The sequence below is a fragment of the Tachypleus tridentatus genome, chromosome 8 (assembly GCF_004210375.1).
Source record: "Tachypleus tridentatus isolate NWPU-2018 chromosome 8, ASM421037v1, whole genome shotgun sequence".
In the NCBI taxonomy this organism is placed as follows: domain Eukaryota; kingdom Metazoa; phylum Arthropoda; class Merostomata; order Xiphosura; family Limulidae; genus Tachypleus; species Tachypleus tridentatus.
In genome coordinates this window covers 96,073,910-96,087,856 of record NC_134832.1, presented here as the reverse complement: position 1 = coordinate 96,087,856, position 13,947 = coordinate 96,073,910, and the positions used below count along the sequence as shown (strand labels likewise).

Below are 13,947 nucleotides of genomic sequence, written 5' to 3'. Positions count from 1 at the left end.
TTCTTGAGAGTAAGAATCAACAACTTTTGTTTCATGAAAATGTTAGCTTGTTTCCCAATGTTGTTGAAGCTTCGAGAAACTCACATGATTCATATATAAAAGCAGTTAACCAAAAGACAGTAATAGACAGTCAGTGTGTTATAGGCCTCAGAAGCTATGCTGTGATCAACCCCTATTTATCAGAAAACTAAACATATTTAACAAAGAACATTACACATATTTTGAACTGTACAATCATTAATGCCAAGACAAACCATAATTATTATAGCCTTCAATTTTGGTTCCAGAGCTGTCAAACCCATGCTGCCCTACCTACTTGCCACATACTCTCTTTTATGACTTATTAATAGTTCTTTCTTATGTTTAATTACATATCATTTATAACTAATAGAAAGTCAATTTTTGCATTTATCAAATGATGTATTATATTATATTTGTTCTGAACAAATATATATTAATTTTACTTACGAAACATGGTTTATTCCTGTGACAATGTTAACGACTAGCTTCAATGAATTTGTAATGGCTCTTGTTGCATAAATGGAAAATCAGAAACATTTTGAGAATTAGGGAATTTTTTATTTCTTGCATGTTTTTAGTGCATAATTTAATTACAAAATGTAATTTTAAATAAATGTATACTATTACAAGCTTAAAGCTGCAAAGGATAAATGAATGTAGTTTCATGTTACTATCTGAAGTTATTCTGTAATGAAAAAAAACAATTCAGATTTATTTCTTTTTTTTTTTTACATTTATGAGGTTAATCAAATTGACCAATCCCATATTGAGTAGACACAATAACAGATAAAATGTAAAGTTTTACTAAGAAAAATGTTTAGAATTGTTCAGGAAGTTTTAGGATTACATAAAGGAAATTTGAGATTTTTTTTTGAGGAAGTACGTATTTTTAATTTTAACATGAAAACTATTTTGTGCATGGACTATTAAAAATACACCTTATATTAATGGACAAAACTTTGTTACAAATTCTTCACTAAAAATATGTTTTTGTTTGTAAAAGACTTGTAATATCAACTAAAAACTGCCAAATTTCATGAAGATATATACACTACACTGACAGTTCAAAGCATTAAATCTATAAATTGACAGAAGATGAAAGAGTTATAACAAACCCACACTGTAGAAAGACTTACTGTATAAAGATATGGTAATAAGTAAGTTCAATATTGTGCATATATATTTTATGGTAATTCATACAAAGTTTAAGGTAATTCCAATAACTGTTAACATATTTGTTCAAAAATTACAGACAAGATTTCTATCATACAGACATTTGTCCTTTAGAGTTCTTAACTATAATAGTCACACGTTTTACTTAATGAACACTTGTCACTATAGGAAACACCATCTAAAGCAAGGGCATTGATTTAAGAAACAACAACAAATAAATATATGTATATATTAGCACACAAAGTTGCTTTGCTCCTTACTAAAACTTCAAGCTTTACATTCCTATGGATTATACATTTCAGGTATCAAATGAAAACATAGAATACATTATGCTTGAAAAAGTAATGTGAAATGTAAGATGTAACATACAAGATATGGACCTAGGGAAGAAGGCTATGTATAATTATGGTATGTATTTCTTAACTGTTTGGTTGTTTTGTTTGTTTTTGAATTTTGTGCAAAGCTACATGAGAGCTATCTGCACTATCTCTTAACAGTACAAGTATTTCTAGATATGTTAATTATCATATGCTAGAAAATCAAAAACTACCTCTCCATATGTGTTTGCAATATTGTTTCTTTCTCTGAAGAGCAAATCAATCACCTTTGTTAATATCACCGGTAACCTGTCTTTCACTGTTTTGTATGCGAAACTCCTGAAAAAAAACAAAACTATTTTGAAACAAACATTCAAGAATAATCATATGTACATTAAATATTTTTATCTTGAACATATGAAGAAATTTATCTGGTCATTGGAAAGAAGTCCACAAGAGTCTTATAAACTAATGAGCTAGAGCAGCTTACATATTACTAACATAATTAATACAACTTTTTCATATTTTGTTTAACTTTCTTAAATATAAAGAATAGAATCCATAAAAGGGTAAAAAAAAATTAAAGCAGCTGTACATGGAAACTTCACCTCTCTCTTTTCCAAAAATATTAAAATAGTTATTTCACACAAGTCCAATATGTTCAAATTCCATGAATAAGTAAATTGTCCTTTTCTTATTACTTCCATGTTAAAAACATGTTTGCTCAAAATATACGAATTATCATTAAAGATTTACTTAATACAGTAAAGGTAGACAAACTGTTGGAACTGAAGCCTTGAGGAATGATACAAAGATAGGCATATTACTGATGGTTATAAAACAGTCAGTTTAGTAAATGTTGCTATTTTTCAGTTTCTAATCATGAAGATTTAAGCAACATTCCTCATCTTCAACAGTCACTAGATGGAAACATAACTCAAGATGATGATCACATTAATTATGAGCTTGTTAAGAAAAATAATAATACTACTCTTCTTAAATTTTACTTAAAATTAAGAAAAAATAACACTTTACCCTTTTTTAAACTTTTCTAAAAGTTGGTTTCTTGAAATGAATTCCTAAAATGCTCAGACACCAAATTAAATGAATATATTATTATTATAACCATATAACTTAACAAATAATCATCATAACCTTAGACTTCCTTATAACATTAAGCCTATTACATCTTCAAATCTACCACAAACTACTTACATTTACACATGTTACTATTTCCATATAAAATTAAAACTGATAAACTTTAATTTGAATAGCAAGGTAATTCCTTTAATTATTTAAATTACAATAATAATACCACATACTAACTATATTCTATGATCATAATTACTAATAATTTAGAATGCACCATATATGTAAAACTGGCTGGTATGTGTAGAGAAAGCACCATGTAGAGAAGCAAAGAACATTTCGACTTTCTTCAGTCATCGTCAGTTGTTCGCTCCTCTACATAGTGCTTTCTCAACCCATACCAGCCATTTTTACATATATATTTTTCACTACAAGTGAGTTTTCTTGTCATCATGGATTAGAAGGCACCACAAAAATTACATTCTGGTTCACTTGTTACCAACAACTGACAATATAGCTCTGGCTATATATGTAATTGCAGCCATTATACTTGTAACAAACACAACTATTAATTCTAATCAACATAGAATAGTATTTCATACTAAACATAATTCACTATCATATGCATAAAAATATAATCAATTCAATAAAAGTGTATACTAGGCTACTTCAGTATGTACCAAAAGTAAAATTATGCATAGATAAATTAAGTACGTATGAAGATAAAATTTAGGCATATCTAAACAAAACTGTTGAACATCCGAGAAGCTATGAAAGCAATCTAACAGAATATTGGAGCCCACTAAATTTGGTAATATTCATACACACTACATTACAGATCAATCACTTCCCATGTACTTAAAATATAAACATTTTCATTATTAGGAAAGATCTTTACAAACAAAGATTGTTTGTCTTGAAATTTTAAAGATATATCTTAATAGCATTTGTACCATTGTGCATAAAAAATACACATCTAGACCAGCAAGTCAAATGGCAAAAATATAATTCTGAGAATGAGAACAAATGTACCAAAAGTTTCCAGAGTATTTCAGTTAGTTGCTAGTTGTAAGGAATCCCAAATACATTAAACTTCATTGAATTATTCCAAATCCATTCAATATACAGGGAGAAATGATGAAATAGGCATCATTAAGAAAATTATGGAAAGTTTTAAAAAACAGGATACTGAATTTTACCTTACCTTATTACCTGATAAACTCTTAACCTTAACTACTAAACTTCTAAAAGCACATTCTTGGTAGTTTGGCCTCTAGCTAAGTAGCCTGTATGAATATTTGCATCATTATATACATTCAGTAGCCAAATGTTCTCTCCGGTAAGAGTTTCCAAAATCAAAATGGTGACCAAAGTGGCAGTTAGTAGTTATAAAAGCAAAGACAACCATGATTTTAGCCTGAACTGGATAAATTAACCAGGCCGTTTACTGTGAATAAATGAATTGTATCTATTAGTTTTCTAACAGTTCTGTTAGATTTATGCTGCTATATTGCATATTGTGATTGGTAAAATTGCATGTGTATATTTGTTTATATACAATAAAACCATTAACTCTGTCAATTTCTCTCATAGGACCTGGAGGTAACAATATTCTAAATGTAAAATATTATGTATATGTAACTGATGAACATGTTTAGTAGAAAAGGGAGAAACATAACATGTAAAACTAAGTACAAAACATGAAGTACTATTCTGTTGATTAAGCCATCTTAGCAAAGGAATGAGGAAAAGTTTTATACTATTCTTTCTCCTTTGTATGATAAGTGTTACCACATGTATATGGTTGGACATACATATGCATCTAATAATATGTGCTATTTGTCATACACATGGAAGATTATATTCAGTCAGATGTGACACTATACTCTAAAATGCTTTTAATAAAAGCAGAAATGTTATGTATGAAAATGTGTTGGGAAGCATTATAAAAAAATTTTAATTGATTGCTCATGAAACAGAGATGATGGCAACCAAAAGTAACAGAGTTAAATTCAAAATGTTTTAAGGTCATAGGAAATCAAAGTTTAATAGATACAAAGTTTCAGGAAGAAGATAGAAAACACTGGTAAACTTCATATGATGTAAAAACCTGTTTTTCTTAATAAATTCCTATTAATACAAAAGAAATAGTTTTTAACATTAAAGAGTAAATGTTTTCTCAATATTTCTCCAGCCTTGTTACTCCCATTTATTACAGCATACTAATGATATGAATACATCATTACCCCTATCACAAGTTGCACCCTCTCTAATCACATATTAATCACTTTGAGATTGGTCATAACTAACCAAATAAATTTACAGTGTAAGTGGAGAGAAATGTGAGAGCAGGTATCTATCAGAAATATCTCATCAGTTTTTAAAAAATGTTAATTTCTGATATGCTCTCTCTTTTCACAAAAAGCTAAAATCCCACATTAAACTGGTAGAGGGCCAGTAAGGAGATGATATCCCTTTAGGAAGCACCCAAAAAAAAACCATGATGTGCAATAAGAAATTGAAAACAACACACCAGTGGGAGACTGCACCATTTCTGAGCCAGGTGTACTCTGTGCCCTTTAATAATGTGTCACCAAAACATAAAGGGATGGAACTTAGAAGTTCCCCCGATACACAAAAAAGCACAGAAATAATAGGACCCCTGATGTAGGGTGGCTAGGGCACAACAGACCATAAATGTGAGTTCAACACCTGTTGGCATTTGGAACTGTACAACAGGTTTGTGGTAGGAAAAGGGTTCTCTGCCTTTCAGTGACTAGCTGTTAGGATGACTTTTTACGGTATACAGAAAATTGACTTTTGTATGATACAAGAAACATGTTCTGTTTTTTTGTGTAAAGGCACAAAAAATATAATAGTCCTGAATGCCCTCTTAATAATTAATATACCAAAAATGACTATTGGTGATGACATAAAAGTAAAGCATCTGAACTTGCATTAACCTGCAGTAAAACAAATTTTCAAAATGGAGTTGTATTCAAGACTCATTCAAGAATACATGACTTTAAAAAATTGACTGGCACATCAAAAACATTGAGCATTTAGTGAAGTGGCTTGACAGAATCAATTGATTACTTACAGCCACACTTTTATTTCCCCTGTGGAACATACTTATCTTGAATATCCCATAATTTATCTTTATAAGCCCTCCAAATTTGACAAGCATCTTTATTTTAATTAGTGTCTCAATCAGTAAGTAGCAATTCCTGTCTTTTTCCTTCAAAATAAGCTATGCCAAAATTTAGAACCAAATAACTCTCTCCCTATATAAAACTATTTCAAATCTATTTGTAAAATGATTAATTATCCAAATACTCTCCCACTTCTATCTCCCTCAATCACATCCACTTTGGAAGTTAGTAATAAATCTAAAATGGAATTCTTTTGTATGTTCCCAAACCACTTGATGAAGAAAATCATCTTGAACAATCTTCTACAGCTTATCACCTCACTGTTTGACACTAAAATCTCACATACAATTATATAAAATTAAATCTTCTATAATTAAAACATCATAAGCTAATGAATTCATTATCTCATTACAAAACCTCTTATTCATTTCATTAATCTGCTTAGATAGATAACCAATAACAGATTCCAATTACTCTTATATCTCTGGAGACGATAAAGAATATCCTAAATTTCAACAGGCTGATATTGGTTGAATATAAGGCAAAATAAACTGTCACTTAGGAATGGATGCAACTGAAGAATCTTTAATCTATGTTACTGGAATATAATGATGAGTTATGCTATTTTTAAAATAGCTTGAATTAGAGAAAGATTCAGTCCTATGAAGATCAGTATTGATTGCTTTTATTGACATTTTATCACTGTTTCCCTTTCATAATCTGTGACAAACAAAGCAATAAATGGAAATTAAATGAGAAAACAAAGGCTAACCTCAGGCTTGTGATCAGAGAATGGCTTGAAAACTTGGATCTCTTAAGAAATAAACTATAGTGAAAGATAATGTGGATATAATGACTTGGAGCAAGAAATCTTTCTTCAAAAATGAAAGAACCTTAGGAAAACACAACAGAATAAGAACCACTTTGTTAACTGTTAGGAAGAAAGAACAACTTTAACGAAATGTATTGACTTCCTGGTAAATTTGAAATTGTCTTGAAGAATTCTATTCCATTCAGAATGACTTAGAACAAAACTGGAAATTATTGAAATGAAGAATAAATTCTTTATGCAAAATCAAACTTTTAATTACAATTTGTGACCCCTGTTCATGTTTTTGCAGTATTTAACAGTTATCACTATGAGTTACTTTTCCTTTATGTACAAGAATCTCATTACACTTACATAAATTCCTAGAAATAACTTTATTAACAATGATAGACTACTGTTGTGAAGGAATATATAATGAATACCACCGAGAATAGAATGCTGGTGACAGAAAATACAGTAATGAAAAAAGTGACCAAGAAGAAATCAGAAAGTAATAAAGTCTTGCTGAAATAGTAGTTGTACAAAGCTTCCCCCTTTCTTAATCACTTAGTTTTCAAAGGTACTACAAGTTTCACCTGAAAGATCAAGGAAGAGATAGTTGTTGAAGAGAAAAAAGTGAGACAATAATGACTAACTGGAGTTGACAGTAAGGACACTGATAAAAACAAAACACATAAAACTACTCAAAAGTTGGAAAGCACTTTATCAAAATAAGAAAGAGCTAACATAAATCAATGAGACAATTTAAACCTAGAAAAATTATAAAAAGAAGACAATATCAAAAGTGAGAGAGAGAAAACTACTAAAATCATAGCCAGAACTATTAAGAACACCAGATAGCAAAGCAACAAGAAAAGTGTTTGTCTTAACTATAGCTCCCAGGTTCAAAACTTAAATATACAACATATATATAGAATGTAGAGTTAAACTTATAATAATGATGATTTCAGTCTGCACTTTGCTAAAGCCTAGACTATGGCTAAATATTAACAAGAGAAAATTAATACCACAGTAACACATGTTACAACTGTAAGCAATTACAGTATTTTTTTGAAATACAAGTTAATATCGCATAATATTAACCAGCGCCGGTTGGTTCTATAAAGGGTATAATATCAGACAGTCTTATCCATTCTGATCCATCTACTAATAATTCTAATACTAGCAATTTTTATTCACATAACTTGCAAACAGACATTTTTTCGTCTATTTCTTTTATAACGTTGCAAGTTACTTCAAAGTTAAATACTTTCTACTAGAACTCGAAAGTTCTACTGAAATTTGTACATTCTACTTTACGGTAACGTTTACTTATACCATCGTTTAATTTTTCATTAAACTTTGTTAGCCAGGAGTAGGAATGAATAACTTTAAAATTTAACAGTAATTAGTTTACTTACGTTATATCTTGAGCGGACAAAGGAGGAGGAAGAAATGATGTCTCTCTGCAATCCATTCTCCAATATGAAATGAAAGAAAATTAAAAAAAAACACACAACACCACATAAACCTTCTACACTTATTTTCCGTTCTTTGAAAACTTCTCTCACTCGACAGTGGCATAATTTTTTTTATTTCGGTACACAAGAGGAAATTTATCTTAAGCCATCTATCGGTGATCTAAACTCAAATACCGTAGTATTAATAACATATTTTTTCAATTAAATAAAGAACATGAGATTTTTGTTGAATTAACTCAGTGAGCACTGAGATGTGCATATATTTTATTAAATGAATGCCTTATAATATTAGTAACGTTGAGAATGCCCATTCCTAAACTACAATGTAAAACAGCGCAAATAACAAGGGTCCATTTGGTCCTTCAAGACTTCTCTGCACAATCTATACAGATAAAAGTAAAATTTAAACACTCCTTTATTTTCAGTGGAAGTTGTTGGTTCCTTTTCAGAACTCTTTGTTAAGTGTCAGTTTCCACTAACGCTGATGGAAATTTATTTCATAAACCTAACACACTGGAATCTATCATGTGGGCTTCATAGCAATTTTCGCCCCCAGTGGCTCAGGAGCGGTATGTCTGCGGACTCATAACGCTAAAATCCGGTTGTTAGCCCATTGTGTAGCTTTGTGCTTAATTCAAAACAATAACAACAACATTGCAATTTTCAGGAGATTCATAAGATACAATACTGTAACTTTGCTTGAGGATAAGTTAGCGATAAAGAGTGTTCTAATGTTATTTAAAGGTATATTTAATAATGTAAAAAGAAACTTACAGACTGAAGTCTCATGTTAAAACACAAGATTTCCAGTTGTTACAGATATGACAAACTCGTGATTTAATAAAACCTTGTGTTTTAATGTGGCGCTTCTGTAGGATTCTCAAGCAAATTGATTTCGGCGTAGGTATGAAATAGGTTTACTTCATAAAGCTAGGTTGAAATGGTGATTTGTGGAGTAACTATGTTTGAAAACTTGACTAAAGTTGAAGTCTATGTGAGAAAATAAAGAGATGAAATGCAATTGATGGAAAAATAAACAAAATATTTATTCATAAACAACAACAAAAATAGTGTGGGTAGTTATGTAGACACTTATTTCTACTGGTTCAGTATATCAGCTAGAAGCTTCTTTTACCTTTAGACAGAACACTATCGACCTAAACATTAAAATGGCTGTGTAGAACTGAGAGAGGGAGATAGCTAAGGTTTCCAGGATGATAGAAAGCTCGCATACAATCGTTCGTGAAGGAGTACCCACGTGACTGACCATTCTCACAGAACATTCACTGGCTGATATACAGACACCATACATTTAGCCAGTAAAGGACGTTGCAATCATTGATATATTTCAACATTTAGGTGAAATTGCAGTAAAATTTCTGTGGACAAAATAGATTTAATCTGCTATCGAGAACAATAAAAACACAGAGTCAACAAAAAAGGTAAATTCAAAAGTTTTGCGGATAATATGTTTATGCTAAAATTGTATAGAAATTAACTAAATGAAAAATTCTATAAGAAATAAATTCTAGAGAAACCTATGACATGCCTGCGTATCACATTTTTCTCCTTCATGTCTGTTTCAAACTTATCCTCAATTCAACAATTATAATTAAAAACAAAAAAAACATCCTTTGTTCTTAAGAGCTGGTATATGCCATGTGGTTGACATAACTCTTTAAAAATATGTAATATAAGAAAGCGAAATACTTGAAAACCTTTAACTAGTGACTTACAAGTAGTTACAATATATCATGTAATAAAGAAATAAAGAAAAATTTTTCAAAACCTATTAGCAACAGGTTGTAAAATTACAAGTTAAAATTAAAAAGAAAGGAAGAAAAGCCTTTTACAACTTTTACTTTTAATACACATATACACAATATGGGGAAACTAGTCCTTTGACAATAACACAATGCAAGAGTACTTTTAATACTGAAGTATAAATAATAATAATACCCTTTAACATACATAAGTAATACATAAAACCCCTTTAACATAAAATAGTAACATATAAGTACATGCTTAAATACATTAAAAACCTACAAAGAGAAACACATGAAAAAACTCAGTATGATTAGTACTACTCAGTTGGTACAGTTAGTAGTATAAGGTGGATACTAAATAAAACATTACGAAACCTGTATAAATCAGTAATTTAACTATATATGCAAAAACGGCTCGTTTGGGTTGAGAAAATATTTTACGTAGAAGGTCGAAACGTTGTTTGCTCTTCTACAAGTGGGTTTTCTCGACATCACTGATTATAAAATCAGTTACTTGTTTTTTGTTCCTGAGTGACAGTTATAAAGTAACTATATTCTAAACAAAACCACTGTATGATCACTATTGCTCCACATTGTATAATAAATATTTCGAGAGCTTGCCTAGGTTACTACATATTTAGTGTTTACCTCATCAATTTTTTGTCATTTCGCAAAATACGAACATGTGACTTGGAAAACAAGTGGTCAGTCAGTATTTAACAAAAAATATCATGTTTTGTTTCGCCTTTTTGTTTTCTGTTGCCGTAGAGTTGCACAAAGTATAGCGAAATTTTTTCCTCCTATAAAACTCAATAAAGTTATGTCAGACTAAAGTTGAAAATATACGGTTAAGAAAAGAAATAAGATTAAATGTAATTAAAAGAAATTACAATACTGATATTTACTTAACTGAGTTGAAGGGCAAAGTAAAAGTATTTAACTCACAGGTTGTGATTATCTTAAACGTTAGTATATTCTATTAACTATGAATAAACTGCGTAATTCATTGAACTACACTTCTGTATTATACTTTTTGGATAATATGTTATACATCGGAAACAAACTGTCCATCTAAATCGAAAGTCTAACTTACAGGCCTAACATTTTCAACTTATAAAATTTGATGCGTTTTCCATTTTCAACTACAAAAGTTATATCAGAGTTATCGTCCAGATAATTAACATATCTGTAAGAGCTACTGTTACTTGTCTTGTCACTGTAAGTTCAAATAAAACATCGTAAACTGGAAACATAATTGAGATTGTTCTAGCGCCCTCTATGTAAGGGACAGCACGGATGACTGTGTTAAAGAGGTAATAAAGTCGTCTGGATTTTCATTTACAGGTCAATAGAAACTAGATACGAAGAGCTATTTGGGAAAACCGCTCTATTTCCGGTGAATACGCCGTTTTTTAGCTATCCATGGCATCCCAAAGTCGAAAACTGACGAATAACCAAAACCGAGATTTCTCACTTTCGTTTATGATGAACCTTCTTCAACAAACTCAGCATAAACCTACTTTTAACAGTAACTATAATTTTATCATCATATATGATAGAGAAAAACAGTTTCCACGATCTTTGACTACTTATTTTATTACTATTCTATGTAAATATTATAAAGCTTTAGAATAATCTTTAACTAGTAACCCACGTAAGCCATCTTATGAAAGAAGTAGACAAACAAGTTTAGGGAAATAATTATCGCTAAATAAAAAATGCTATGTAGGACTGGCTACTGAATTTGAAGAAAAGAACCAAACAAAATAAGAATAGAATTGATACAACTAATGATACAATAGCAGACTGAGCTGTCTCGCATTTACATGGAGAAAAAAAATTCATTACAATATTGATTTCCTCACTGGCAAAACAAATAGAATAAGAATTTTTAACATTATTGTAAAGTAGTCATAAAAGTAGTATTCTACAGTTAACTAAAGGACGGGTATAATGATGAAAGTTGAGTTGCATTCAAGCATCAAGGTTTCGATAGATAAAGTTGGGAATCCAGTAATGTAGAGACTTTATCCTCACTGTATAGTCGAAGCAGCTTAGTCTGCTATGTGATCATTAGCCGATCAAGTGATATTTCCACTTCCATCCCTATCTTGTTTGGTTCTATTTTTTTCAAGTTCACTAACCAGCTCTACACAGTTTGTTTTTTTTAGCGACATTTTGTTCCCTTAAACTTGTCTTACGACATCCAACCTTAAAAAGCTTAATTAAACTTTCTCGCATCACACCTCATTTTTGCCAAGATGCTAGTTATTTTTATTCTTGTCGTACAACATACAATAACACCCACAACGCCATACATTTTCTGGTTTGGTTTGAATTTCGCGCTAAACTACACGAGGAGTATCTGCGCTCGCCTTTCCTAGTTTAGCAGTGTAAAAATAGAGAGAAGGCAGCTTTTCATCACCACCCACAGCCAACTTTTGGGCTATTCTTTTACCAACTAATAGTGGGATTGACCGTAACATTATAACGCCCCCATGGCTGAAAGGGCGAGCTGTTTGAGGTAACGGGGATTCGAACCCGCGACCCTCAGATAATGAAACTTTATGTGTTATACGAGTTTCCAACATTCTTACATTTTGATTGTAAATACATCTAGTATCTATAAGTTCATTCCATCTTTATATCTTAATAGTATTTTACTTGTTAGTTAACTATCTTCGATAATTCTCGTCCAATAACAGTTTCATCCAACAACATCATTCGTTGGTTCAATTGGAAGCCTAAAATATTATATTACTAAAGACTGAATTTCAATACCCGTGGTGGGTAGAGCATAAATAGTCCATTTTGTAGCTATGCACTTAACAAAGAAACAATAACAAATCATTAAACTGTCAGTGACTTGATTCCAAATTTAGTGTTGTAGTTTCTTGGGATTTTCCTTGTGTGAAATTTCTTTTCGTATTTTCTTACTGAAAATGAGCAGCTTTTCGTCTTTAAGCTTTTATTTCCAAGCCATTCCTTTCTGTGTTATTCACTTTTTTCACTTTCAATAATGGTACATTTTTACTATTTCTGTATTACTTATATTTATCTTTCAAACACGCAAAATACTCTCGTGAGCTCAAAAAATGCTCAGTTCCATATTCATGTTTTTTGTCAGGTTTATTCCCTTCTTTTCACTGGTCAGAGAGTTTAGAAAAATGGTAGATAACTTGGACGTTCTTGTCAGTACCCTGAATACAGAGAATTGTGTAGAATTAGGTAGCTTCATCACATCGTTTCTGTCCACATTACCACTTATGGGTATATTCTAACTGAAGACCATGTCTCTTGAGAATAACTATACAATGTACTTTCCCTTCAAAATGCTATGATGTAAAGTTTTGACGTCCAAACCATACCACTCCTCCCTTTGTGCTTTCCATAAGTTATCTAGTGTAAAGAAAGATAGTTTACCAGCACCAGTTTTAACATTCAAATTGCACACTAATCCAGTCACCGTGTTTAGCAATTTCACAAGTGTGTAATTGTATGGAATAGTATGAATACTCAAATCATTCTCCAACTGGTTGAGGAAACCAAGATATGGTAGCCTGAAGAGTATGACTGAAAGTCCTTTCAATGTTGGTTTCGTTTCTGAACAAACCCAGAAATTTTGTGCGGTTCAAGCTATCACAAACATTAGCTTGACAGCAAGCACAGTTCACCTTGGCCTTTGTATCCACTCTTCAGGTACAAATTAAGTATCCAGCCATGATCGCTTTCTCGAATTTCATACACTGACCAGTATAAAATAGCAGATTTGTTGCAGTTAAAGGTATACACATACAGTTGATGGTTCATTTCACTATTCGTTGGTAAAGAATAGTCCAAGATGGCAGTGGCTAGCTTACTTCCATCCAGTCCTACTTCACAATTACGGCTAGCTCAGCTAGGCCTCGAGAAGCTTTGCGAGAATTCTACAACAAATTTCTGGTTCTGATGTCCTACATTGATTTATATTCTTTTATTATCAAACACAAAGGGTATTCCAGTCGTGGTAGTTATAAACCTCCTACCTGAACACATATTTATGATCTGAGTATATGAGTATTTTACGTCAAAATACCCTTCTCAAAAGCATTCAGTTTTCTTCGACATTACGTTATCTCCAAAACTGGAAACAAAATTAAT

The 13,947-nt window shown here is 31.1% G+C and overlaps 1 protein-coding gene across 1 annotated transcript in view; it reads right to left on the bottom strand.

Moving 5' to 3' along the window:
- The window catches only part of LOC143222995 (damage-control phosphatase ARMT1-like), a 32,812-nt gene extending 24,643 nt beyond the window's left edge, over window positions 1–8,169 (bottom strand). Inside the window, exons 1-2 of the mRNA XM_076450331.1 lie at window positions 7,982–8,169; window positions 1,745–1,850 (exon numbers count right to left, since the gene is read on the bottom strand). Of these exons, the coding sequence (XP_076306446.1) occupies window positions 1,745–1,850; window positions 7,982–8,037 (162 nt within the window). The 5' untranslated portion in view covers window positions 8,038–8,169. The remainder of the gene's footprint in view (window positions 1–1,744; window positions 1,851–7,981) is intronic.
- Between the last annotated feature and the right edge of the window lie 5,778 nt (window positions 8,170–13,947).